This window comes from Cordyceps javanica, chromosome 2 (genome assembly GCF_051103115.1).
Source record: "Cordyceps javanica chromosome 2, complete sequence".
Lineage (NCBI taxonomy): Eukaryota > Fungi > Ascomycota > Sordariomycetes > Hypocreales > Cordycipitaceae > Cordyceps > Cordyceps javanica.
In genome coordinates, this window is record NC_139296.1 from 1130645 (window position 1) to 1158612 (window position 27968).

General features: G+C 52.1%; 5 protein-coding genes across 5 annotated transcripts; 3 read left to right on the forward strand and 2 right to left on the reverse strand.

The window, feature by feature from the left end:
- Positions 1–515: 515 nt before the first annotated feature.
- On the reverse strand, positions 516–1604 carry V2A60_002839 (uncharacterized protein; the record flags this gene model as incomplete). The annotated part of the gene is made up of 2 exons (XM_083254184.1): positions 516–971; positions 1056–1604. 2 exons carry the CDS (start codon positions 1602–1604, stop codon positions 516–518), a joined length of 1005 nt encoding a protein of 334 aa, XP_083110310.1.
- A 2761-nt stretch (positions 1605–4365) lies between these two features.
- V2A60_002840 (peptidylprolyl isomerase) lies at positions 4366–5039 on the forward strand (the record flags this gene model as incomplete). Its single annotated transcript, XM_083254185.1, has 4 exons — positions 4366–4408; positions 4477–4646; positions 4702–4808; positions 4865–5039. 4 exons carry the CDS (start codon positions 4366–4368, stop codon positions 5037–5039), a joined length of 495 nt encoding a protein of 164 aa, XP_083110311.1.
- Positions 5040–5898: 859 nt separating this feature from the next.
- Positions 5899–6756, forward strand: V2A60_002841 (uncharacterized protein; the record flags this gene model as incomplete). Its single annotated transcript, XM_083254186.1, has 1 exon — positions 5899–6756. The coding sequence occupies one exon, from the start codon at positions 5899–5901 to the stop codon at positions 6754–6756; it is 858 nt and encodes a 285-aa protein (XP_083110312.1).
- Positions 6757–13407: 6651 nt separating this feature from the next.
- Positions 13408–14298, forward strand: V2A60_002842 (uncharacterized protein; the record flags this gene model as incomplete). The annotated part of the gene is made up of 1 exon (XM_083254187.1): positions 13408–14298. One exon carries the CDS (start codon positions 13408–13410, stop codon positions 14296–14298), a length of 891 nt encoding a protein of 296 aa, XP_083110313.1.
- Positions 14299–18758: 4460 nt separating this feature from the next.
- Positions 18759–19718, reverse strand: V2A60_002843 (uncharacterized protein; the record flags this gene model as incomplete). Its single annotated transcript, XM_083254188.1, has 2 exons — positions 18759–18873; positions 18943–19718. The coding sequence occupies 2 exons, from the start codon at positions 19716–19718 to the stop codon at positions 18759–18761; spliced, it is 891 nt and encodes a 296-aa protein (XP_083110314.1).
- Positions 19719–27968: the final 8250 nt, after the last annotated feature.

The following is a 27968-nucleotide window of genomic DNA, read 5'->3' on the forward strand; positions in this document are numbered from 1 at the left end:
CCATGTCTCGATCTAGCAGTCCGGTTGTTTCACTTGCAAAAGCACAAGGAAAGGCGAGCTCTGCTGAAATGGGTGTTTTATTCTGTTTGAATACTTCTTCTTCTTCTTTCTAACTACTTCTTGACGAAATCAAAAGGGTTATAGACTACCATGTAACATAACAGCTCTTGGATGCTTCAGGCGCAGACTTGAGCTTGAGGGTTGACCATCAGGAGAGATGGCAAATGATCAGCAGACCAGAAAGATGTAAATTATAAGATGAACTTTTCTCCCTTGTTCATAATTGATTGCTCCAGATGGTGGTTTAATTCCAAAAATCCCGCAGCCTGTCAGATCCAGACAAGTCAGCCATGTACGCACGGTCACAATGCTCCAAGCGCCATTGCCAAGAAAAAAAACCCCAAAAAATCAAGTGCTTCCTCAAGCAATCATGGCTTCTGTACAAAACTTTTGTTCCCAACGCCAAATTTGAATCTCAAATCCCATGTATACTGTGCCAGAAATCGGACCGTTCGTCATGCAGCTACCGCCGTCGCAATAGCCGCCATATGATGACGGTTCATCGAATCCTCGGCTGTCGCGAATGGCTCGAGGTCTCTATAGTTCTTCAGCAGCCTGTGTCTTGCCACGGCTGTCGCATTGGCTCTTATTCGATCAACAAGTTCTTCGTCGGCCTCTTCGATGCGTTTGATCATCCCTGCCAAGCCATTCCAGTCGACCACGTTCTTCGCCGCCGGGTTCCAGGCGCTAGCGGCGGCACACACGCAATTCATTTCGAATTCGAGAATTTTGCGGTATTGCCGCGAAATTTGATCGCGCATAGCGTCTTGCTGCGATCGGAATTTGGCGTCGTCGCGCCAGCTGCCTGGGAGTAAAAGTGACGCGAGTGTCATGTAAAAGTCTATGCGGCCGAGGACGTGAGAAATCCCAGCATTCATGTAGTCAAGTGCTAAAATAGGGTCCAATAAAAGCTGCATGCAAAGACATCGAATTGGATTAGCTCGATGCAATGTGGAAACGAGTAACAGTGTTTGGAACAGAAGCGTTGTACTCACCGGTGTCATGGTACATATTCCGGCCCACGCAACCGCCGACGACATATAAACAGGCACCACAGCGTCAATCGCCGTTTTTGCAGCATCAATCGTCGCACGCGCCTGCGACTTGCCCTGCTCTGTCTGCGAACCCCTCCGTTTGGCGAGGCCGGCGCTCATGATTTCCTGTAGCAGCCTCAGACGGTCCTCGTCAGACCGTCCACGAAAGGTCATGGTCATACCGCCAGTTTTCAGATGACTTGGAAGCTCCTGCGAGATGATGGACTCGTACGTCAGTACAAGTCCTGTAGTAGACGGCCCGTCGCGGAGGCCGTCGTATACAGTGTTCCAGAGACTGAGGGAGACGCTAGCTTCGCGCGCCGCCGCGGCCGAGAGACTGGACAGGGAGTTGCGCGGCGAATTGGTCTTGCGACGCGGCGAAGCGCTGTGATGGTTGTTGCCGGAGTCGTGGGCAGCGTGTGAGGATCGTGGGGAGATGAGGCTCATGCTGCCAGCACGCAGCCGACCCACGAATTTGCGGATAGGATTTTGCTGCGAGTCCGCCGTCATGATGTGTCGTTGTTCATAGGTAAGGTGAGTAGGGCGATTAGACGTTTCAATCGAGTTGTTGGCTGCTTCGTCGTCGCGATGGTAATAATAACGATTGATTAAGCCAGACTAAGCTTGTTGGGACTGGGGCGGAAATAGTGCAAGCTGCACGTCAACGGAGCTGTGGCGGCAGGCAACCAAGCAACGTATCGAAGACGGACGGTGAGAAATAAAACCAGGCTTCACTGCTCCAACGTATGATGCAATCAAGGAATCGACTTCAGGGTCTTTGTGGGCGGCGCTGATCTTTTCATGGGGCTTGGGAATAGCGATCGTCTTAAGTGGACTTCAGTGGCCGGCTCGGATGCGTACGCGCAAAGAAGAACGACAGAGGGTTGAGACTTTGGGTTGAACAGTCACAAATGGTCACTGATGGAAAGCATCAACAGGAAAAGACCGGTGCCGCGGTCCGGAGTGCGTGTCTGTCTCGTTTTCTTTTTTTTTTTCGGCGCCGTCTCTGGCCGGTGTGGCTTGCATATGAATAAGAGAGGTGTGTGTGTGTGGTGGTCCAACTGAGGCTGACCGTACTCGTAGTTCGCTCGTAGTTCGGCAACCCCCTCGGGCACGCCTGGGCGCGCGCAGAACTAGCGGAGAAAGTTGGTGTGCAGTTCGTCTACGAGGCACGGTGTTTTGCCTGTCGTTTTGACCTGGTTAGCTTGGCAGGCTGGCAGGCTGGTAGTTAGGCGCGTCGGCCATACCTCCGTTAGTCCAGGGATGACGCCTCTTTCCGTGAGTGGGAACACTGCGTCATGGTTTCGCTACCGAGCTGATTCTCAATAGCCAACGGCACTTATTCGTCAAATGAACAGCGAGAGCCCGAAAGTACACCTCCAGCTCGTCACAACGGTCCGAACTGTCCGAGAAATGTAAAGTCAAGATGGAAAACCTCGGAAACTAGGTAGTTGCCTTTAGTCATTCGCAAAAGCTTACTTGACTATATATGGCCACTAGCCCATGTGTGTGTCGGTGTCTCTTTGGTCGCGATTTCTGCATTTCCGAGCTGCCGGGTTCTCCCACTGGTACGCTACCGAGTAGTTACTATCACGCGGCGGGGGGCGGTTTGTTAATAGTAGTAGGCCGGCGGGCGAACCTTTACGGTGTTGGGCTAGCCTTACGCACGGGATGAGTAGAGGACTCTACAGTCAGTTGTTGAACACCCGTCAACAAGTCGTCATGCGACGGACAAGCGGCGCTACCAGCACTCGTCCAAGGCAGGCCACCGCCGCCCGACCCTCCCCGCCCTGCCCTCCCACTCACACACACTCGAGTTGAAGTAGTTAGCATTTGCCGGGCGGCGTGGAAACGTCCGTATGATGGGCGATGCGGGGGTGCTAATTGGCTGCGTTGCACCACCACATTGAGGTAAAGGCTGACTATCGAAGAATTGATAGGCTGAATCTCGAGGGCAGTCGGTTCATGAATACCGAACGAAACGAGGGAATGGCCAGCTGGCTTCCGTCTTTCCTTGTTGCTTCATTTGCCGCGCGGTCCAGAGGAAGTAAGTAGAGGATCGCTCATATGTACAATGTGGCTGCACAGGTGGCTGTTCCCCGTCCGACAACACACTCTAAGTAGATGCGGTAGACATATTTGTCTCGGTCTTTTATGCAAGGCAGGATGCGGGTCACTTTCTTGCCTGGAAAAAAATTGTTGATCGCTCGCATCTACCCACCGACCGACCGCCGGTTGTGAAGATGTGAGGGCAACTAGGCCAGTAGAAAAAAAAAAAATGCTTTGACTCGTGACGGGCTGCAGACGAGGGGGAAAGTCGACGTCCACACCGCCGTTGTGACTACTTCCGCTTGCCTTTTGATGCCTTCTTTGTCCCATCATTCGAACTGCAAAGCAAGTTGAGTTGATTTATTACGCAGCAGGGCGAACCGTGCCGCTTGGCCCTTTGTGACCCCCCGCTGGCCCAAGTGGCGACGAGTTTTCCAAGTCTCCGGCAGGTTCTTCCCACTCCTCCTTCAGGCTATGAGGTCAGAGAACTGTGGCGCAGGGAGGGGCGGCATCGGATACGACAGTTGGACAGTGTGGCTGTGCTCGAGTCGGCACAGAATTGTTACTAAGTATCCCAACTGTTAAATACTGAGCTTTGTTCTCAGCTTCTGCAAGGGAGGTCCGAGGTGACTAAATGGTACAAACACCCGTACAAGAGCTTTGCTCAAGGCAAACTCGAATGATGCCCCACGTAGAACGTAGAACCCGTTGGAAGCTCACCAACAGCCTCCCATTGTTGTGCCATGGTGAACGAACACTCTGCACCGATGAACGAGCAGCAGGAGACGTGTTGCGTCATGACGAGATGGTTCTGTCGATGACCCGGTTCGGGGTCCAGCAACAGTTTTCTCTCCATATCTCTCTCTTTCTCTCCCTTTCTCTCCCTCGCCTTCTCTCTCTCTCTCTGCCTTGTCCAGTCTTATGGGGCTGCGTCAGGACTTGGACCAACCAAACAAGGTAGATGGAGTCCCAAGACAGCGCCGTCACTGGCCGATGACAGCTCGGCAGAGCTTTCACTCTTGCCTGGGACAGCTCTTGGCCAGCCCCGCGTAAGAAAGCTGGCCGCTCCTGCTGGAGCCAAAAGCAAAAACAGAGTTTGGCAGCGAATAAAAGGCCAAGCTCGCGCACCCATGCAAGCTCGGAGCTACACCTGATTTTATCCCACCTGCAAAACACTTTGCACTACCCCGCACTGTCAAAATACCCTCCAATTCCCATCGCAATGGCTAACCCCAAGGTCTTTTTCGACGTCTACGCTGGCGCAGGTGCGTTGATTGCTCATTCGCGCTCAATTCAGGGGTGCATGGCTGACTTGTGTGTTCTCTTTTTCCAGACAGCCTCGGCAGGATCACCATGGAGCTCCGCAAGGACGTTGCTCCCAAGACGGCCGAGAACTTCCGCGCCCTCTGCACCGGCGAGAAGGGATTCGGCTTCAAGGGCTCCTCCTTCCACCGCGTCATCCCCGGCTTCATGTGCCAGGGCGGTGACTTCACGAACCACAACGCAAGTGCTGACGCGCACATCCGCAGAGACAGCGATAAGCTAACCTAACCAACAGGGCACTGGAGGCAAGTCCATCTACGGCGAGAAGTTCAACGATGAGAACTTCACTCTCAAGCACACCGGACCCGGTATCCTCTCCATGGCCAACGCCGGCCCCAACACGTTTGTCTCCCCGCTGACTACTACAAACCGTATCATTGTCGCTGACCGGTCACTAGCAACGGCTCCCAGTTCTTCCTCTGCACTGCCACCACCGGCTGGCTGGACGGCAAGCACGTTGTTTTCGGCAAGGTTGTCGATGGTATGGATGTCGTCAAGAAGGTTGAGAAGTTTGGCAGCGATTCGGGAAAGACCTCGAAGAAGATTGTCATCAACGACTGTGGCGAGATCTAAAGAAATCGTCCAACAGATAGCTAGGTCCCGATTAGCCGCATATCCTTGCTGTTCTAGAGCTGAAAAAGTAAGAATAAAAATCGTACCTCTTGCAACGTATTCGTTGGCGTGGCCCCAACCAAACTCGAGGGGTAGCTTTCTTGCTACCCCTCATTAGCACCCTGATGAGAGCTATCCGCTTAGCGTCTGTGGACTGTTCCCGCCTCTACCAGGAAAAGCAGGGAACGCATTGCACCTGTATCTGGCCACATGCTCAGAGAATACGAATTGGTTGTCTGGGACAAGCCAATCCAAGCCAATCGAGCTGATATATTTGTTTCCTGCCTGTAACTGCATTATGCATCCCTCGTTTTGGTCGCTCACAGCAAACGCACGTTGTTGACCCCCCCAGCGGAAAAATCCGCCAGATCATGCTCCGCCACTGCACCAGGACGCATCAGCCACCCTGACAAGCCACTAGTTACCACCAGAAGGTGACGGCGACAAGACGGCCATAGCAAAGGGTGATGCGCGATACCATGGGAAATCCAATGTGCCGTGCCATGTTTTGATGAATGCTAGCTACTTAGGACATATTGTTCCATGCAAAATGAAAAAAAAAACCCCCGAAACGAAACGAGACGAGACGAAAAAAAAAATGTGAAAAAATGACGTCGAGTTGGCGCAGGTAAGTGCTTCGGCTACGTGCAGCTACATTCGACCAGTATTGGCCGGTTTGCATCTCGAGAGAAATGGTTCTGTCTTTTATACACGTACAGATAGCACGTCTGGGTATCGGACTGTTGTAAACGTGATTTACATATTCGGCAGTGGAAAGATGCACCGAATCAGAAAACGATCGGAATAGTGGCCACACCTCATGCTCTCGACCTCTTTTTCCCTCGTTGACCTACCTCAACTCTCAACGTTGCCTTTGCCCTTCTTCCTCTTTCTCCATCCTGCAGCGCTCGGCGGCTCCCCTCTGCATCGCCGTGATCAGCCTCACGTGCGCCTCGCGCAGCCCCTGCAGGCCCTTGCGCGTACCTCTGAGCTCGCATTCTCGGACGTCGAGCGCGGCGCGCAGCGCGGCCGAGGTGCGGCCCGCCGCCGCCAGTCTCTCACGCAGGGACCGGACCTCGACCCTGGAGTTTCTCAGGTCCGTCTGGAGGGTCCTCCTTCTGCGCCGAGCGGCAGCAGCGGCAGTAGCTCGCCGCCTGTCGGACACGCCGGCACCCTCCAGCAATGCCCTGCTCCTATTCCTACCCCTCCTACCCCTCCTACTCCTCCTCCAGCTGCTGCTGCTGCTGCTTCTCACCTCAGCCTTGGCGGCTACGAGCTCGGCTTCGAGCGCCTGCATCGCCTCGCCGGTGGCCCGCGTCTTCCTTTTGGAACCGTCACTACCACCAGCACCGCCGCCGCCTTCTTCTTCGTCTTCGCTTTCTTCGGGCTCGCGTGCCAGAGGCGAGGTGCTGCACTGGCGCTTCGTCGCCTCGAGCAACTGCATGCAGAGCCGGACGTCGTCCACAAGACGGGCGTGCCTGGCCTGCGCCTCCTGCAACTGCTCGGATACGCTCCGCAGCCTTTCCAGGACTGTGCCTTTGGCTGCCCTTTGGCCCGCGGAGGAGGACGTAGAGGAGGAGGAGGAGGGGGGGTCAAACAGGCCATAGGCCGTGCAGGCGGTCCCGCAAGCAAGTCTGGCCGCCAAGGCGATAGCCGCGAACAGCGAGCCAACAGTTAGTAACATCTTGGCAGGCATGACGGTTTCTTGTCTCTCGACGGGTTGGGGAGTGCTTAGCGGAAGTATTCTTCTTGGTCAAGTGACTTGATAATTCTCGCACAACTTGGTTGGCTGATGGATGATGGCAGACATGAGTAGTGAAGGGTAGTTGCATTGGTTTTTGTAGTGATGAGGACATCCAATACGCAGCGTTGGCCGTTTGCCAAGCGTCTTTGACATATCAAAGCACCACGGCATGGCGAGTGTAAACAGCGTTGCGGGGATGCTGAATGAAGCATTCATACCCATTCAACCGTTTGTAGGATGAGCATCACGCCTTTGCCAAAACCTCCATTTCACACAAAGACGTTGCATTCTCCAGCTGTCCTTGCGAGAGACACATAAAGACGAGGAACAATGACGCACTTTGTTGTACTTTTTTTTTCACAACGCCGACGCTTCTTGTCTGGGCTCTGCCTCTCTCTCTCTCTCTCTTTTTCTCTTCTTTTTTCCTCTCTCTTTTTCTCTCTCTTTTTCTCTCTCTTTTTCTCTGTCCTTCTCTGTCGCCATCGCTGCTCACTTGGCCTCACCGCAAAGCATCCACGGTTGACCTCAAGCCCCGAACCGGTCGCCGATGATCGAGCCTCATCCCGCCTCGTCTGTTCCGCCAATCGGCGACTGCGCTTTTGTTTCTTTTTTTGCGTTTCGGCTTGTGCAGCGCAGGTGGTGTCCTCCCTTTTTTTAAAAAAAAATTCAGGCTCGTCTATCGGCGAACCCCGTCTAGCCTCCAGGTTTTCCCCAGCGATTGGTCTGGTTTACGATGAGCCGTGTGGGGTGGGGGCGAAAAAAGCTCCGAAAAGTAGGCTGAGCCTTGGTTGGGAAACTTTTGACAGCTTGCCGCCAAGTCCAGGGAGAGTTTGGTGGTCAAGTGGTGTCAACGAGTGAGGTGAGTGTGTGTGCGTGTGTTGTGTGTGTGAGTGTGTGTGCGTGTGTTGTGTGTGTGTGTGTGTGTGCGTGTGTGTGTGTGTAGTGTCGATCTTGGTACGCAGCCTCGTTGCTGGCTTCGTTTATTTTTAATCAAACATGCAGCTGAAAAACTGCGAGCACGGCGAAAGCAAAAATAAGAAAGCCCATATTTATTCTGCGTCACTGGATAAGGCGCCGCGTTTAACCAAAATGACAACGATGCACATGGCTGCCCAAGCTGCGACTGGGTGACATCGTTCATTCAGCGACTCCGTCAGAACCGAGCGGGCTGCGCAAGCTGTCCTTTGACGTGGACTTTCTTGCTGGGAGCCTATTCATTTTTTATTGAAAATTCTCCATAGTTTTCTTCGTGTCACGGCTTTGCTCGTTAAGCGGCAAGGGCCGAATACTTGATACGTCTCTATAAATACGAATATCAGTAAGTAAGTATAATGAGTGTCGCTCATTACAGTCTGATGTAGCGCTGGCTATTACTTACTATTACCAGTAGTACAGGGCACATGCTGTTAGCTCATGCTTGCTCTGCCTTTCTTCTCCACACCCCCCTCTGCCCCCAGCTGATGAAAGACGAGGCTTACCGGGCAGGGGAGGTTCATTCTCCTCCCCTACTGACTTTGGCCGGCCGTTCTTTCGAGGAGCGACAAAGCATCGGAAATTCAAGGTAGAGAAAGGGTGTAGTAAAACGGAGAGTGTCCGGAACTCGTATGCTGAAAGGCGGCTCCTCTCACCTACCGCAAACTATTAATAACAGACTACAAAGTCAGTACAATAATGGTCGAGATTAGACATGTGGGCCATGCACGTTCAAAAGGTCCTCCATGAAAGGACCTTTTCTTTTTGGGACGGCTCTCGCCTGAGACGAGGAAAGAGGCGCAAACAAAGGCTCTCTGAATCAATGTGGCAGGGAGCGTATTATTAGAAACGGCACGACTGCGACTTGCGCGAGCAAAGGGAGGCATTGACGATTAATTGTCGGAACAAAGCGGGCGCTCCGCGGCCGCAGAAGCAGACAATCAGGGACTCACAATGTTTGGTACAATACATGTTGCGCCGCGCAAACTTGTGAGTGATTCGGGAGGCTCGGTATGCGGCTATTGATATTGGAACACCTATTGTCCAGACTCGCTATTGTCGTGCCAGGCATTGGCCACTGCCGCCCTTGCTTTCCGGCGGTCCATTGAGTTACCAGCAGTAGCTACTCAGTACAAAGAAAAAACAGTAGCGTAGGTTTGAGTGGACGAAAATTGATCGCGTTAGGGGCCAAGCCACAGTGGTGCCAAGGGTTGGTCTGTTGAACTATTCGGCATAAGCCTTCCTGAACGGGGTTAATTGAGCCAGCCCACCCGGCTCAGGCGAGGCGACGGCCAACAAGAGCTCTGTTATCTTGCGCTGGTGATTTTGCTCCATACAATCATACCCCATCTTCGGCGAGCAGTGGGGGACCTCCCCAATCAAGCAGGTTCCAGCGACGTGTGAATATTACTGACGGGGGCAGAGTTTTCCCCGTCCTCCACAACCTGGACCGGGGCTGTCAGCTGCTCGGTTGGGACTCGTTGTGTTGCCATCAGTGCTGGTACTATTAAGTACTATACTGAATTGCTTCTGCCATGATATCTGCCAGGATGGCTGCAACAGGAAGGTGGTCCAGACCAGAGCAAAAAGTAAGTCAACGTACTGGGTAGATGGAGCGCGCCGAGACCTTGTCACTGTGGCAGCCGAGTGCAATGTTTGAAAAGTTGAAAAGAAAAGTTGAAAGCAACAACTTGTACACAAATATGTGGCTTTGCTTTTTTTTTTTTTGTTCATTACCGCCGCAGTCACTTTCCTCGAGGTGACCATGGCAGAGCGAAGCGAGGGAGGGGGGGTAAAGGGGGTGGATGTATCAGTAAGCAATTGTGAGGCCCGAGTGCTTTAACCGGATATCGGTCTCTGGGGACTGTCAATGGTCATCGTACCAGTATGAAACGACAATCTCCAGCGCATCGATAGATCACATTACATTTGCGCGCGCGCGAAGTGTGATCAGAGAGCACCTGACGGGTCTGAAATGGGAAATAGAACTGGTTCTAAACCGCGACACAAAAGAACAAAATCAAGGAATCAGTAATAGCATAGTAATGTGGCATTCCGTTGCACATTTGCGCAATGTGCGCTGTCCTCTATTGATGCTCATCCATCAATAGGGCATCGCTATTGGCGGAAGTGGCGATTGGCAACCATACCACATGACAGCGTCCAATCCCCGCGTCTCCGCTACATTTTCGTTTCTTTGCTTTTTTTCTTTTTTTTTTCTTTTTTTCTTTTTTCTTTTTTCTTTTTTTTTTCCTTCCCTTTTTTCATTTTCTTTTTTTCGTTTCGTTGGTAGCCAAACTTTACCTCTTTGCGGAACTTGGCGTGGCTCCCGCTCGGGCGGAAACTTTTGGCGATCACCAGCAAGAAGAGGGAGGGTGGTTGGATGATTCGGTTCCCAAGGCCAAACTGTAGAGTTGAACAGGAGTCATCAGCCTATTCTGCACTGTTATTGGTGGATGAGAAATTTACGTAAGACGCTGCCTCTTCTCTGGTGCAAGGGAAACAAGGACGAATGAGCCGTGTGTTTGTGATTGTGATGATAGGTACCGTGGCAATGCCATGTGTTGGGCAGCAGTGGCGCACCGGGTTGACTTGTCCCTAACTATCATGTGTATCAAACGCAGCGGAAGTTGCACATTTGTCGGTGTGCGATCGGGACATGTGGTACAGGTGTGTGATGCGATGGATGTGTTGTCGCGGGATTTTTGTTTTTTTGTCTTTTTGTTTTGTCTTTTCTTCTGTTTTCTTTTCTCAGTGCCGAGGGAATCGTAAAGGGTGAGTCAGTCATCCAACTCTGCCGAAAGAGTTATCCTTGCTGGTAGGGTCCAGATGGTGGTGATTGTAGTGCGCGTGGTCGAATGAGCACTAGTCCTGAGAGAGTAAACGAAACTTGCCAAAGCCGTTCATGGTCAACTTTGGTATAGTATGAAACTCGAGTCATCTTTTGAGTTCTTTTTAGACCCGGATATCGCTACATGACGTGCAAAGCATATCGAGGCAAAGTATGCGGGTGATGCAGCGCACAGGGCGGCCGGCATGCCTGGCGTCAGCGCAAAGACCACCGGCTAGGGATGACATGGTCGGGGCTATCGCCGGCGGCGGACGATGTGGTGCAAGGCGATCGTACATAATCACAAGCCCAGTGTCTTGTTGTCACGTCCGTCGCGTCGGTGGGTGTCCGACTGTCTGTGGCAGCCTGGCAGGCAGGGCAGCGGCAGCTAAGCAAGCAGCGGGCCGGCAGAAGCTTCCCTACCAGGACCAGGTTATCGAGTGAGGGAATCAGTCACGTCGAGCATGTACGGATACTCACTCGCTCACTCGCTCACCGGACTGCCGACCCGACTCAATGGCAAAGAAACCAGACGGAGCAGGGGTTTGTGCGTGTTTGCTGTGGTGTTCCCCGCGAAGGCTGGCGTGCGTTCTCAGTGGGCAGCACATGTAACCGTCCATTTCGGAAGAGACCGCCGCCGAGTCCTTGTCCGCCAAAGCATCCGTTCATTGCCAGGTTACATTTTGCAGACGGAGGAGCTAAACGAGGGGAGCGGTGGGCGGGTGGGATAGGCGGAAAGTTGACGAGCGGGCGTGGGTAATCGTAAAGCCTGATTGTGGTGATGGGTGTGTTTGCAGATGGTCGCCTACATGCCTACTTGCCTACTAACTTACTATCAGTACTCCGTAAACTAAGTTACGTACTAACCCAGTACTGGAAGCTGTTAGCCTGTTACACACCAGGAGGCCGTGGGAGTCTGGGGTAAGATGGGGGAGGAGTATAAGTAGTGGTTCTGGGGAGGGAAAAATACCTGCTCATTGGGCCTAGATTTGGTGTCTGGGCAAGTACCTCACCACTGGGTACTGGTAATCCGTACACTGTTACGGATGGTACTGGTATAGTTCCAACTCGCCACTTATTACTTACTGGTTAGGGGCCGAGAATTTGGCGCACGTCGTAGCTGCAGAAAGCAGGTGACGGTTTTTAGTCATGGCAAGAGTTGTTGATTTTCAGATATCAACATGATGAAAGGCACTTGATCCCCATGCCTGCCCATCTGCCTGGCAAATAGCGCTGCGACATTACGGCCAGCTGTTGTCTCGCGGCGCAACCACAGGACCTCGCCTGGTGATGCCGCGCATGGCCGGCACTGAGCTGGCCAAAGCCGGCCTTGGAAGCCAAGTAAGTAGTTACCTAAGGTACTTACTACTAAGGTTAGTAGTTAAGAAACTACTTACTTAACCTGCCTGCCTGCCTACTTAGGTAAGTAGGTACTTAAGTAGGCAGGAAGGCAAATACCGTACAAAGGCAAAGGCAACAAGTACAGGCGGTTACGAGGGGCGGGCAGCGGCGTACAGGGAACCGAGTAACGGCGGGTGGCAGCGGGTGACAGCGCACGCGGCCCTTTGCAGACCGCCGTGTTCCGGGTGCTTGGGTGGCTGCCCGCCTCTGTATTCCCTTGTCTGATGTGCCCAACTTGGCCGAGCACACCACTGTAAGTAGATGCCTAGAGGTACATACTTACCTACCTCCCTTCTTGGCCATCTCCGCCATTTCCGCCGCTCAACCACTCACTCACTCATTCATTCATTGCCCGCTTATCATTGCCATGTCATCGCGTTACTCACCCACCCGCCTTCTTTTACCACCATCGCCATCAACATTCATTGTTACCACCACCCCCATCTTATCCCGCTTCAGCCTGCCCAAGTCACGCACCGGCGTGAACCCTCAAGCGGACACCGATCGGGCGCCATCCATCCCTCCCTCCGCCTCCCTCCGCCTCCCTCCATCCGTCCACCCGCGCTGGCTGGCGGTGTACCCCTACTTTTCCTTTTTTTTTTTCCGTGTTTCTTTTTTTTTCCCTCGCTTCCAGGCTGCTACAGTTTCCTCCTCGCCGCCTCCCTAATCCAGCAACTGCCCGGCGTGACGCCTCGGTCTCGCCACAATGTTGCATCGCCATTTCAGCAGTCCTCGTCGCGGCTGGGCTGGAGCTGGAGCTGGGCTGGAGCTGAGCCGGTGCGGCACACACTCTACTCCGTACATATTCCATAGGTACCAAAGAGACATGTGTAGAACACGCGTAAAGTAGGGAGGGTACATATGAAGCTTTCCGGCGCGCCGTACGGCGGAGTACTTTGGAAAAATAATAAACCCCCGGGATAACCCAATCGCGGCGACAGTCCGTGATGAAGCTCGCTTACCTCACCACAGCAGGACCGCGCAGTGCTGAGCGCGCTGACAGTCTCCATGATGAGGTATGTATTACGCCTGTGCTGCGAGTCTGACGGTATCACTCGACTAACGAGATTGCGAGCGCACACCACACAGAAAAACAACATGCTCGGATGCTACTGAGTACTTAGTTGGCGCCAGCCTGCCCGCCTGCCTGCCGTCTGCCTGTTCCCCGGGTGGTCTCGGTCAATCACTACGGAGAAAGCTTACTCCCACACCCACTCCAGCTCACTCACTCACACGCCTCATCACGACCCCCCCATCCCCCCCATCATCTCACCGTCTCTTGAACTAAACGAGCAGGGGTGTCGGATACGGGTCCGACGCCACCAGCCCAGACTCAGATCTTTGTAGTCCGCCTTAACCTTGCTACCAGTACTTAGTATAACATGCCAACACCGCCCTCACCCTCATCCCATCTCCTGGTCGCCCTCCAGCTATCAACGCGCATTTATTCCTTGGCACACGTCGGCTTCACTTCGATCCTCGCCAGTCTCACACGCCTCGTGCCCCAGGTCGCCATATACAAACATCACCAAAAGCAGCCAACATACATCACTCCCCCACAACCACAATCACAGCTTGCAGCCGCAACCGGAACCTTGCCCCCCATGGCAACCTTGACGCCGCCTCTCTCGCCGCGGCGGCACTCTGGTGGCTTTTTCGAACTTCCACACAAGAAATGGAGACGCCGCCGAATGACGATCAATCTCATGCAGCAGGAAGAGCGTGACAGAGCGGCCCGCGAGGCCGAGATGGCATCCCGAACCCGCGCCTGCAACTACCTCACCACCTTTCTTCACAGCTCGCCCTGGACCGACCAGCTCGACCAGATCACCATCGTCTGGGACTCGGTCCCCGCCATGGAAGAGCTCGAATCGTACGGGGACCTGGACGAGAAGGAGGGCACCCGGAACTGCCGACGCCTCTTCAAGGCCGTCGTGGTCTGGGACGAGGTCGGCCATCTGCTCTGGCAGACACTCAAGGCCGCTTCCCAGCAGCGTCGCGCCCTGGAGCCCGCCGCCCCGGTCGCGGAACCCATGGACATTGCGCGAACCTCGACCGACGGCTCCGACGCCTGGTGGCACTCCCCCCTCGGCCACTGCAGCCGCCGCGGCTCTCAAGAAACCACCAACTCGAGCCTTGCCTCGGGCGAACAGTACGAGCTCAAGGGCGCCAGACACGCGGATCGCGCCTGGCACGGAGCCCATTGGAGGGACGCCTTTGTACCGAAATCCTCCAGCCCCAGCTCCGGAATCCTCGCCCTGTGGATCAAGTGAAGACAGAAGCCAAGTCTTCATCATACCAAACTCCCGCCCCCACGACGAGAAGCATCAAGCCCCATGGCATAACGAGCATACGCTCCCTTCCGGAAGAAGCCGCGTCTCCGAGCTCCGAGCACAGTGGCTGCAGAGGTACGTTGAACACATCTTGAGTGTTCCATTTCTCAGCACGACATGAACTAACAAAGTTGATTCGTAGCTCCCAACTGACGATCACATCGCACGGCTTCCACTCAGCATGGATGCACGAGAAAGCAAAGGTGCGAGAGGCTCCTAAAGCGAATTCGGCATCAACACACGCTTGCATCAACAAGGACTATTGGTCAGGGCGAAGGACGATGTCGTCTAGTCGTTAGTATACAACGGCTGCCTACTACCAGCTGCAGTGTAATTCTTGACTCCAGATTCATATCTACAAAGTCCGGCAGTAAGGCGCGCCTGCTATCTCGGACCTGGCTCTTCATACAGGCCAGTGGCTCCGTTTTTTTTTGGCATTCCTTCGCAGGGGAACTTTTTTTTGTCATCACATGGCAATCTGCACGGAGGAAAAAGGGCTTTGCATAAAATTGCGAATGATGTGTTGCCGTTGGGCTGCATGATCAGCCAGCCCCCCCCCCCCTCACAACCTGCAGTGGTGGCTTGCACGATGCACCTACGGGCAGCGCGACACAGGCTTGGCTACATGGATGGACCATCTTTTCTTGCGTCGGATTTGAATAGAAGAGGTCCTTGTGACCTAGATCGGGGTGTTGGAACCTCACACAGCAGCCAACCATGATGTTATCAAAGGTCAGGTACAACTGGTGGCTCGCGACTCCTGATGAGACGCAGTTGGAGACGGAGTTGACCGTCAACAGGATTTCCGGGCTGCTGCTGCTGCTGCTACCCCACTGTTTATACATCCGATTAGAAGTAGCGAATACATTGTTGATTCAAGCTGAACAGCCACGAGCTGTCCGCTCTTATTCATAGACATCACTTTTGACTGTGCACCATAATTGAGCCTGTGCCCAGCCCGGGGAGGGGGAGGCTCGGCACGGGCTGGCCGAAGTAGAGGACGTCGAACGTGTGGGAGACCCCTCGCGGCTCGTGGACAGGTCATGGCGAACACGCCCGAGCTCGTACCGAGCGAGGATCACGAACGCCCAAGTTGGCGAGATCCAGCATGGACGGCCGTATGTCCGGGACGATAGTTTCCTGGCTGAAAAGCGTGACAGGTAACAGCCCAGATCCTCTTTAACCCGGGTAGCATTGGCTATTGACCTAAATCATAGAGCATCAGCCTTGTGTTGTGGGCTTCTTGACCTGACATGGAAGACTCTCGACCTGGCATGGGAGACTCTTGACCTGGTATTGGGCTATCAACTGACCACAACGCGATGCAAGTAACAACCACTGTAGCTTGCTCTTTAAATCTATTCGGAGCTTCGCTTCAACAAGTGCACACGATACAAGTTGGACTGAAGCCGCCACCCGACCAGGTACCAAGAAACGATGTTTGAGAGAGTGAATTTGAAATATATGTACATAATATAATAAAATAGAGAAAAATGAGCAGAGTTGACGTGGAGCAGAAAGATCAATACAAGTAGCAACGTCTCCCACTCCAAGCATCGTAGAAACTCACCCATCCTGCACTGATGGGGTAAATGCCGACAACGTTGCTGCTGGTGTAAATGCCAACCGCGGGAGCCGCCAAAGTATCAAACACTCTCAGCAATAGTCTCACAGGGGTAAAAAAAAAGAAGCACCACTTCTTCTTGTAGGAAGGAATCATGTCAAGGTAAATTTGCATACCGACAATCTCGAATTTCCCAAGCTCGCGTGAACTGGTTGTGCGCATCTTAGACTCTTTGTCCGTCCTTGCACTGCCATCTTGTTTGTTGTTGATACTTTTTCGCAAACATTGACTGTAAACAAGCCATGAAGTATTGGTGGCTTGTAAAAGCCACTTCTTGGATAGTCTTGGTCCAGAGAATGGCAGATGAGAGCAGACTGTTTCTCTCCCCTTGGCCCTGTTGCTTTCTGCCCTGCCACTTCTACTTGCTCTCCTACTCCTACTCCTACTTCCTTTACTTGTATTATTTCTTCCTTCTATCCGTACTATTTTTTGACTTGAGATTTCGACCTTTGTGAAGTCGTAACCAATTATCTCTATGGCAAAAGGTTCACCCCCTCTTCCTGCTCAACAGACCTACGAGCAACAGCAAACCCAGGGAAGACCCAATAAAGCTGCTGCCACCTACTACAAAATTGTGCGTACGAAAGTAGGGAGACTGGAAACTTTTTTCTTTCTTTGAGCTTTGAAGCAGGAGAAGGGCAAAAGAAAAAAAAAGTTGAAGCAAAAAAGATGCCCGTGAATAGCAGTTCAACCCTGCCCGCCAGCATAGATGGGGTGTTTCACGGAGTCGGGCGGGCGGGCGGAACCGGTATGAGAAACCAGATGAGCACGGCGTAAGTAGTTTATCTGTTTCATCTGGGCAAAAGCGGGTGCTAAAAAAATTTGATCAATAAATGAGACTTTAAACAATCTATATCAGTATGTACTCAGCACAAACTTGTATTTAACGGCGTTGCGAGACAATGGCGACTGTTTGTCTCTTTGTTACTTTTTTTTCTTTTTTTGGCTCTTTGTGCCTTGACGATGGGATAATGAATAATACCCCACCTCATTTTATACTGCACAAGCGTGCACAAAAGGGGCAGGAAAGAGTACTAATTTCACACAGCTTTATGCCGGTTGTAATGTGGGTCAAGGACCGTTGCATAATTTTGCGGGGAGGTAACTTTTGTACGGAGTAATGCAGCGGCAAAAGCGCAGACCGTCGGAAATAGGTCACATCTCTCTCATAATGAGAGTCCAGGCACACACACGCATAAAATGCACAACGCTTCTTTTTTTTTTTTAGTTTTGTTTGTTTGTTTGTCCACCTCTTTGCCCTTCCCCCCTCCTCCTCCTCCCCCACCCCCAGTCTTTGTTGGTCGATCATAATTTTGTGCACGAGGCGCCGCAGGCATCGGCAAGTGTGTACTTATTGAGTATGACTTCATTGGGGGCCTCGTTGACGATGACAGTCCACCACCAGACAGGTTGAGTGCCAAAGGGAGCACGTCCAGGAGCACGGAGCAGGAGAGGAGGAAAAATTCAAGTACATGAAGAATAATATCAAGAGAGGGGGGGCGGTAGAGAGAGGCAGAGAGACAGAGAGAGACAGAGACAAAGAGAGCAACTCGACGCGCGTAGACGCCCGCCCAATCTACGTGGCGTGTATAGATTTCTAAGTACGATTCTTTGAGCTTCGCTTGTTACGTGCACAAAAGTACATGTAGTATTGCACTGGCTGAGTTTCATATGCACACACCATCTGATCACCTCCATGCGTACTAATACAGTAAGCAAGTAGAAGGTAATTTCCCCAAGTCTCCACTCGCAACGCCAAGCCCAAAAGGGACAGTCGGCGTCGGCGTGGCCAGGAACCAGGAACCAAATGCAAGAGGAGAGAGAGAGGGAGGAAGCGAGGAAAGAAGAGGGGGGGAGGATAAAAGTTATGCTGGTGTATCAAGAGGATGAGTATGGGCATATATGTCTATCGAAAGTTGTCAGTTGTCATTCACTTGTGTTGAGGATTTTTTCATATTCAAAAGTTAAGAATAAAATAAATGCATAATTAAAGTGAGCAGAGGAAATAAGGGGGAAAGAATAGGAAAAAAAGGAAAAAAAGGTATAATGAAATAATAAAAGTCGACATCGTATTAATCCATGCCTTGTGCCGCGCGCGAGCTTCCGAAATGAGAAAGTAACATGATTCCCCAGTAATAAGCAACTTTTCGGACATCAGCTCATCACCAAACCCACAGCAATACCACCGGTATAGCCAAACGCCAACTTCCAAGGCACACGCATACACCCCCCTCCCCGTAACCCCATGTTAATATTGACAGTCTACGGATGGTCCAGAATTCGCCCCCTCACCCCTGTTTATGTCTGTCTGTCTGTCTGTCTTTCCATCTGTATGTCTCTGCGACAGAAGACTAGTCTGTTCTTGTTGCTGTCTTCTTTCCTTTTTTTCTTCACCGGCCTTGTTTCGTCTGCAACAAGTCTCAGTTCAGCCTCGACACTTTTCTTTTTTTTTTCATCGAGGAAAAAATACGGCCAAAAAGTTGATCAAAATTGTGAAAAAAAATTCAAATAAACAGGATTCCAGGAAAGGCTCGCTTTCCTCGAAACGCCCCTATACAATTAAGAATTAAAATACATTTGTAGCCCAGCGCCAAAATGTAGAATCCACTCAACAAGACGAAACTAAAAACAACCAAGTTTGCCGTAAATGCTTTATAGTATTAAAAGAGCCTAGTTAAACCTCTGTACATGTCTAACTGAAAGACTCCAGAAATATGCCAGTCGTGAACAAGCTGCAGAACCCTTGCTAGGGTTCAACTACACAGTCGAAGGAAATTTAAGCAAGGATGAAAGCAGCGAGACCGGCGGCAGCGGCAAGGAAGGCGGAGCCAGCGAGACCGGCGGCACCGTTGGTGGTGGGAGGAACAACAGGGCAGTTGGGACCAGTGCAGCTGCAGGGGGGAAATGTTAGCAAACCATGTCGCAATGTAAATGATCAAGTAGGCATGGGCGCAACTTACGTCTGGTTACCACCAGCAGGGGGCTGGGGAACGCCAGTGCCGGTAGGAGGCTTGGGGCCGGGGTTGCCACCGGTAGGGTGAGGAGGCTTGGAGGGGTTACCCTCGGTAGGGCAAGGGACGGCAATGGTAGAGTACTCAACCGAGGTGAGGACGGTGGTGTAGCTCTTGGTGATGGCGGTCACGGAGTGGGTAGGGCAAGCGGGAGCCACGGTGGTGACAGGCTTGGGGGGCTGGGGAACGCCGGTGCCGACGGGACCGGTGGGCTTCTCGCCGCCGGCAGGGCCGGTAGGCTTGCCGGCAGGGCCGGTAGGCTTCTCACCACCAGCAGGGCCAGTGGGCTTCTCGCCGCCGGCGGGACCAGTGGGCTTGCCAGCAGGGCCGGTAGGCTTCTCACCACCAGCAGGGCCGGTGGGCTTCTCGCCGCCGGGAACACCGGGGGTCTGGGTGGGAGGACCGACGGGGCAGACAGTGGTGGAGACGGAGATGGTCTCGGTGCTGACGACGGTGCTGTGGGCAGGGCAGTCGGTGACGGTGGCAGCGCAGCTGGTGATGGTGTGGACCTTGGTGCTGTAGACGGTGCTGGTGGTCATGGGGACGGTGTTGGTGATGACCGAGGTGGTCTTGGACTTGGCAGGGCAGTCAGTGACCGTCTCGGGGCACTGGGTGACGGTGACGTGCTCGGTGATGAAGGCGGTGCTGGTAGGCTCAACAACGGTGACGTCCTTGTTGGCCATGACCGAGGTGGCCAGGACGGCGGCGGCAGCAGCGAAACGCATCTTGGTTGATTTGTTTGGGGAGAAAGGTTGAAGTGGGAAATAAGGTGTCGAAAGAGTGACTGAAAGCGAATGAAAGCTTTGGAAGTTGTTTGAAAGAATGGACGACCGAAGTCAAACGAGTCAAAAGCGAGATGCTTTGGTTTGTGAATGGGCTGTTTTTGGCTGAAGAAGAAAGAAGAAGAGAAGGGGAAGATGGAGGACGAGGAGGGAAGCGGTATTAATAGCCAGCTCGCCGCGGGGGGGCGTGTGTGTGTGCGTCTCTCATCTTTGTATTTTGGGGGGGGACATTCTTCATCGTGTTTGCGCGTGGGTGAGAGGCGGCGAGCGATGTGCGGGCGTGGATTGAGTCCTGTCAAGTTGCATCTGGTAGTAAACTCGTTAGTCAGGAGAAACAATGTGATGTGCGTGCTAGAGGCACGCCCTCAGAGCTCCATCTGGGAAATTATGCCGGGCGGGATATGTTGGTGTGGGTGTGGGTGAGCGTGTGTGCGTGGGCGAAATCCTGGTAGCAAACCCACCAGCCGAGCAGCCAACCAGCCAGTTGAGGAGAGTGAGAGCGAGCCAAAGCCAGGCAGATGGACAGAAAGACTGACCAGAGAGAGAGAGTATGTGGGAATGTGGGCTTGTGAGGACGGCGCGTGGAGCGTGGAGCTGGAAGCTGGAAGCTGGCATGGGTGATGGCATTAAACATGGACATGGATATATGGAGGAGAGAAAAAGGGGAGGAGGGGGGGGACATGTGAGCTTGATTGGACCGTCGGTCAAGGACGAGTTGAGGAGGCGGCGCGACGACGGATGGGGCGCGCTAATCCAGGGGAACCAGGGGTCATGGTACTGGACTGCAGATTACAGTGGGCATCGCTGCATCCAGTGGTAGATGCCTTGGGGCTTGCAATGCACTGGTAACTTTAAGTACTGGTAGATGCTGCTACAAGCCTACAAGTAAGTAAGTACTCGGTAAGGAGGTGGTGATGCTGGGTTTCTGCTGCAAGCTCCCTACCTAAGTGACCAACTAATAAGCCACCCAACCACCTTCCTACCTGGTACTGCAGATGCCACTGTACTCTGTAATTATCCAAGCAAGGAGGTACTGATACGGGTCACTGCTGCAATCTCGTCGCCCACCACTCAACGCGCGGTGCCAGCTGAGGGGCGGCCGTATGCATGTGCCTGTGCCTGTGCCTGTGCCTGTGCCTGCGCCTGTGCCTATCAGTGCCCCCACTGTACGCTCTGCACTGTACCTGCAGACGGCCTTACTGGACCGCATCTCCTTCAGTGGGGGGTTCTCTCTTTCGTCAGGGCATTATAGGGGCTCTAGGTACCTTGCCTAGCTGCTGTTGCTCGAGTACTTACTACTAACCTACTTACTGCCCAAGCCTGCAAGACGCATCTACTTACTTATTACTTAGGCGCCCAGAAAGGGGGGCCGTCAACATGTAAACGCCTCCTGTAATGTTACTCATTTTTGTTTTATTATTTTTTGTTTTTCTCTTCTTCTTCTTCGTCTCTTGAAATATTCAATTTGCTCCATCCATCTGCCTGCCACTCATTCATCAACTCGAGTCTACTCCTTGCTTCACACGTGTTGGTCTGGGCAAATACCTCGATAACTCGTATTACAGCCTGTCCAAGGAATCTACTGCAACATCATTCCAATTCCTTAATACTTTTTTTTCAATTCAAATATACTTATCCTTCTTGCTGGAAAAAAAAATGTCACTGTAGTTTTATTATTAGTTCTTTTCCCACCAACCCACCCGCCAACTTTTAATTCCTTCCCCCTCCGATCAATCCCACTTCTGGATAGTGATGCGTCGTTCATCTCCATCCATCATCCACCACTCATCAACAACCTTGAATCCTTGCCTTGATCCCTTCCTGATGAGCGCAGGTGCCTTTTGTCATTCACGTCATCCATGTCATCCATGTCATCCCCCTCCCTTCCCCTGCGTCTCTCTCTCTCTGTCTCCCTGCCGAGTACGGAGTACTCCGTACTTGCTGGTCTGCTGGTATTCTTTTGCCACCAGGTTGCTTGGACCTAGCCGAGTGCACGTTACTCTTTGTTTCCGCTCCCGTAATCAATACGGGAGCAAGTACGGAGTAATATCGGGCCATCTACCGATTACACGCGATTTAACGAATAAATAAAATTGAAAAAAAAAAATCCGAGGCCCTTGCTGTCGGCCCCCAGCACTGCCACTCGCCACTGCAAGTCATCATTTCGCAGTTGCCCAGTACAAGACCGCGGCGTACAGAGTACTGGTCATCAATTTGCTTCTCACAAGTATTTCCTATTGTCGTAATGAAGAGCATGCTGGTCTCTGAATAGGTACCCATCACCATTCCTGCACACTGCTCGTACTTGGCTACGTGCTGGCTATTCGCTACTCGATGCATTGTCATTCTCATGGTGAATAATATTGCTACTTGGGTATTATAACCGTGATTTTTATTTATCATTGTTATTCTAATAATCCTCATTCTTATTGTCATTATTATTGCCCGTGCCCTGTAACTTAATCTCGCGACCCACGCCAGCATACAGGCATCTGCTAATAATAGCCCGCCACCATCTCTTGGCCGGGTACCTGCTCATTACTCAGTACAATGGATTCATGCAGAATGTAGCGTCCTAATGTCCTAACCAACGACTTTGCTTGGAAAAAATGAAATAAAATAATAGTCATGCAAAAATTAATCTCGGCCCCTCGTCGTTGCCGCCTTTTTTTTCTGAGTGTCCTAGCAAAAAAAAAAAAAAAAAAATCGAATAATCGAAGTAGGTCATCGGCTTCCAGCGCCCGTAGGTAGAAGCTGCAGCCGATCAATGTTGGTTCCGACTCGTGCTGGTAGCGCCTACACTTGGCGCACGGCTGGTATGTGGCTCCTTGGACCGCACCGCGCGAATGCACACTATTTGGCTTTATTGACTACGCTGCATTTTTCTGTGGATTTTATTTCTTGTTTTAATAGAAGAAAAAGACGAACAACATAATCCGTGATTGATCGGTCACTTTGTCTGTCTCTCCTTTTCGAATCTTGATGCTGTTGTTTTATTTGTTTTCTTGTGACCTCGCGTAAGCCGATCTATACCGTCCGCCCCCCGATGAACGGCCAACTACAAGTAGCCCGCATTGAAACAAGAGAGCACGAGCATGATGCATACCAAGATCGCATTTTCAAAAAGGCTTGGCTTCCTGATCAGAATCGAAATCGGAAACAATCTCTCGGCCTGCTGCTGCTGCTGCTGCTGCTGCTGCCGCTGTCGCTCTCACTATCAGTACTTGCATCAGGACATGTACCAGTAAGAATAGCCTTTGCGTCAGACCAAGACACCGTCTGAGCCTCACAGTCCGTGTCTTAGACTCGTCTCACGGGTCGAGCTGCCAGACTTGCCAGACTCGATCACACAGCCTCAAAGACGCGCCGCTCCCTGCGTCACTGACGCGGAATCAAAGTCTCCCATTACGCGATATTGTGGGCAACATCTGCTTCGTCTTGAATGTCGTCTTTTGCTTGTTCATGAAACCCCCCTCCCTGCTAGCTGACCGACTGACTAGCACATACATACAGTGGCAGGCTTTGGTGGAGATGTGTCGAGCACCACCAAGTCGGGGCAGTAAGTAAGTAGTGTGTCTGTTCACTGCACTTTTGGCGGCCAGCAGCCATTCCGGCTGAAAAGCTTACTTATTAGTCTATGCGTATTACTTTGCCGTACTCCGTACCAAGTGCTGTCATCCAGTGACAAACTAGTCAACCCCGTCCTGAACCCCCACGTTCGCCCCGTTGAGCGCGCGCGCCATCAAAGCTGCCCGTAACTGTATGTACTGGTGGCACGAGGTCTGTCAAGCTTTTTGTCGTAGGCATGCTCTGCAAGTAGCTTGTCAAAAACCTGCTGAGCGACCGGAGAACAAGCAAAGGAGGGAGGTTTGCGTTGTGCCTTTGCATACTTGGACCCGTCTCCCCTCTATCCAGGCTGTGCAATGCACATTCCCCAGTCTTGATGAATCATGGTCCAATATTCACAACCCGACCAACCTTGCACAGAACTTACTTATTACTTGTGAGCCGCCGGGAGAGAAGGAGGGGGGGGGGCGAACCAGGCTGCCAGGGAAAGAAAAAATGAGACTGATGAGCATCGCACCGCGACTGGCTTACCTTTGCATCCCGCTAATGCAGGAACAGATCTTCTACCCACACAATACGAAACGTCGGCGCGTGTTTTCCTAGCGTGCACAAAAACTAGTTGCTTTGGGAGAAAGGACGAGTGTACTGAACATGCGCTCTTGGACCGATGCCCCCAGCCCCAAATACCTAAAGGTCTGTGTGTGGATCGGCGGCGGCGCCCCGACGAACCTAAGCTTTTCAAGCAAGCCACTTCTTAATTGTTGTCCATAAGTAGTGGAAGGAAAGGGAATATTCCACTCAAACGTGTTGCCCAGCAAGCAAGCCACTTTGCACGGTCCAAAGACCAACTACAAAAGAGACTGAATTACAACCCTTACGAAGTGATCAACCTGATTGTCTTTTACGAGCCCTCAGTGTCCTCTCATGTACGGATACCAAGATGTAAAATACAATCTTTCTTGCCCCCTTTTCTTACTAGTAGCAGTCCCAACGTCGTGGCAACCCAGATTGCAGCTGCCCATTGCGTCGGTCCACGCTGTCCCCAAGTGGTGGTCCAGACCGGCGCACGTGATAGGGGGGGGGAGGGGTGTGGTTCTTTTTCTCCTCAACCCCCGGCTCTGAGTAGTATTGCATTGAGGGGGGGGATGAGTAGTTTATTCTTCTTATTACTCTGCAAGCACCGGCCGGTCAGCCCAGTCGTTGGAAATGAACTTTGCCGGCCAATAGAACCCTACACTTGTACCTCGTCGGCCATTACCGCCGCCACTAACATGATGTCCTGCCACTCTCGACCAAGCCCCCAAGGAAGCCTGACTCGGTAAAGGAATCTGTACACTTGCTTTAGGGGAAATAAAAGAAAAAGGGCAGATTGCAGCGCCGCAAGCAGCTGCACGAAAATGAGTGACAAGAATTTTTTTTTTTTGAGAGTCAATCATCCAATTTCGGAACACCGCTCGAGCCAAGTTGGACTTGTGAACCTGCCACCAATCATTATCACCACCCACCCCCTCCAATGTGACCACAACACCTTGCATGAGCTGCCAAAAAGTGCGATATTAGCTCCAAGAAAGAGAACACTGAGTTGCATCCCCGAGATTAGTGCCTAGCTAGCTGCGGGCGCTGTAGAAAGTCACCGCACACGCACACACACACACACACACACACACACACACACACACACACACACGCTCTCTCTCTCTCTCACACTCTCTCTGACCGACTTCCTCACTGACTACTCAGGGTGTACTATGTAAGTAGCGGCAACACTGTCAGCGACACGGTTGCTCACGTTACAGTCGCGTAAAGCCTCTTCTCTTTTTTTACTGGTAGGATTAATCTAGAAATTTAAAGTGAAAAAAGAGTCTTCCCGAATTGACCTCAATGAAATGTTTCGATGTGTATCCGCACACAACTGTGCCATCACCATACTTGCCATTGTTCCAGGATATTTTGTCTGTAAAAGGGTCATCTGCATAACAAAACTTTGAACATGTTCCTCAACATTCTGATTTCCAAGACGTAAGTAGAGGTGCCTTTCAAAGGCATCTTCCCACCACAAGTACCTGCTGGGCTCCTGGATACTGTAATGAGCTTGGAGCCGCTTACTTACTTACAAGTTACCAGGCAACCAGGTGCCGATTTCCTGTCGGTGAACATTATTTTGGCCCGGCGCCACTGCGGGAGCTTGAGCCGTGAAAATCCACGACGGCGCGAGAGAGACCCTGTTGGAGAGACCGCTTCCCCCGCCCCTGGCCTAATAAGACTGGTGGACAAAACTCGTCGCGCGGACCTGCAATTCCGTCCGCCCCATGCAAGTACCACTACGGAATACTTTTACCAAGTATCAGGGTGAAAGCATGTCCCTCGGCCGCCGGGTCTTTATCTCCATGATCCTGTTAAAAAAAGAAACCCATGTCCCAGCTCCGTTGCTCGTCCCTCTCATCGACCGATGAGCTCGGCCGCGCGTGTTTCGTTTGGACAAGCTTTTGTTTTTCTTCCCACCAATGTGGACAGGCACAGGTTCCACAGGTAAAGCAAGGGTTCCTCGTCGGCAGGCGGAGAGTTGTCCCCTGCCCTTGCGGTTTTGAAACACGAGATGCTACCAAAAAAATGCACCGAACCAAGAAAGCGGCAGACAGGACAATGCCCCCCCCCTCCTCCCCTCTTCTTCCCCTTTCCGACTTTCAGATTAGCTTTCTGATTTTAATGCCATGCTCGTATTTTGCCAGCAACTTACGCCCGTTGCGCCCGAGGCCTGGGCCCCATGGCTCCCTCTCCCGTCAGGTTCATGACCACCACCTCTGGTCATTGCGTTGCATTTCTCCATATTTCGCTAGGATATCTGCATCTTCACCGCGATTCCCCTTCCAGCCTGCAGCCGTCCTCGGCACCCCCAATAATAAGCCCAATAGATAGGGGAACTTGTAACGTGGGCGGTGAACTGGATAACAGACGACTCCGAAGCTGCCACTGTCACCAACAGATCTGGTTTCCCTAAAACTTTCCAGCTACCCTTCACTTTGTATTGTTTTTTTTTTTCTCGTGCTGGAATTTATCGCATTCGGGTGTCGGAGCCGTCAAACTTTGTTCTTTCTTCGTGTCACCTTTGAGGCTATGACGCGGTCTCCCTTCCGTCGCGTCTGACGCCAAGCTTTCTTGCCATGTGTGGGTAAACTCCTTCCAGTCTCGTCTTCATCATTCCAGTACATATCTATTCGACTTTTTCGACTTTTTCTTTTCGACATTCCCCCGCGGCGTAGACGATCCTGCTCGTCATATCTTGATGCCCTTGGACGCGTCGTCGACATTCTAGCGAAAGCCAATCCAACCTCCACCAGACTCGCGCGGCGAAAACACGCGTCGTTGCCGACAGTCATTCTTTCTTGGGGCTGTTGGTTTCGGAATCTCCTCTTTTCGTTTTGTTTTTCCGATCCAGGGCCTCGGGACGCGGTACGCGACGAACTAATCGATGATCCCCTATGCTCACCTTGGCTGCAAATCGCATTCCACACGACGTTTCAGCCCCAACACGCCGGGGTGCGCAGTGAGCAAGGCCATGACGCAGAACAGCAAGTGAGCCATGTTCCTCTCCATTGTGTCATCTAAGACACATTCTCGAAGAGCAAAAATCCACCATATTCGTATCACGATGCGATACTTTCTTTTTGGCCAACATGTCCCGCCTTGGCTCCCTGCGCCCATCTTGGAGGGTTGTGAAGATCAGACACGAGTGCTGGTAATCCACAGCTGAGGGCAATACGTCGGCCCAAGTGCTGCTCAACAGCGCTTTCTCTATTCCCCGGGTATACTGCGTATTCTCGCCTTTTTATATTGTGTGAGTACATCGTAATACTGTTGTGCACTGTGCCGCCTTATTTCCGGATTGCTCTGTAGCAAGCCGTACTCTCCATTCGTCGGTTCACCATTGAGTGCCTACGCCGTGCTATATGACCCAGTGTGGTCTCTCCTTGAGTAAAGGCTCGAGCATCGGCTCCAGTCGTTGACCTGCGTTCATGTCGTATTCCCTGCCATGCTATCCATTTTGAATCTGTGTCGATGTATTATCCGTAATTGGGCTGTAACGATGGGTCCGGAGGCTACCTTCTTAAGGGCTTGGTGAATTTGGGACGGACCGCGTTCACTGCGCGCGCCTATCGTGAGTTTCTGGCTTTTCAGAGAATGCTGCGACCGACCTCTCCCAACTGACTGCGTGGCTCTTGGTCATGTTTCCGGGCGAGCTACCCTGTATCTTGTAGAGTGAATTCATGGTGCCCGTCCTGTGTTTGATTTCGAGTTTCGAGTATTGGTTTCTTTGTGTTGGGATGACTTTGGTACGATCGTAGCTCTATGCATTCCTTTTTGGATGTTCCTGATATTTTTCGATTCGATTGGTTGCATGCTGTGCAGACTGGACACTCATCGCCAGGCGTTTGGAGATATGTATTCTAAACCTAACATGGGTAAGCACGGTCAAATACCCGCACAATGACTCGGGAGATGGCATAATTGGAACAGAAAATGTGGCCTGCGAATTGAGAATATCGAAGTAAAGATAAACACAAGTAAAGCCACCGCTAAGCAGTCAGTCTACACCATGGCCAGAGTCTATACTGTGTCCAAGCAATA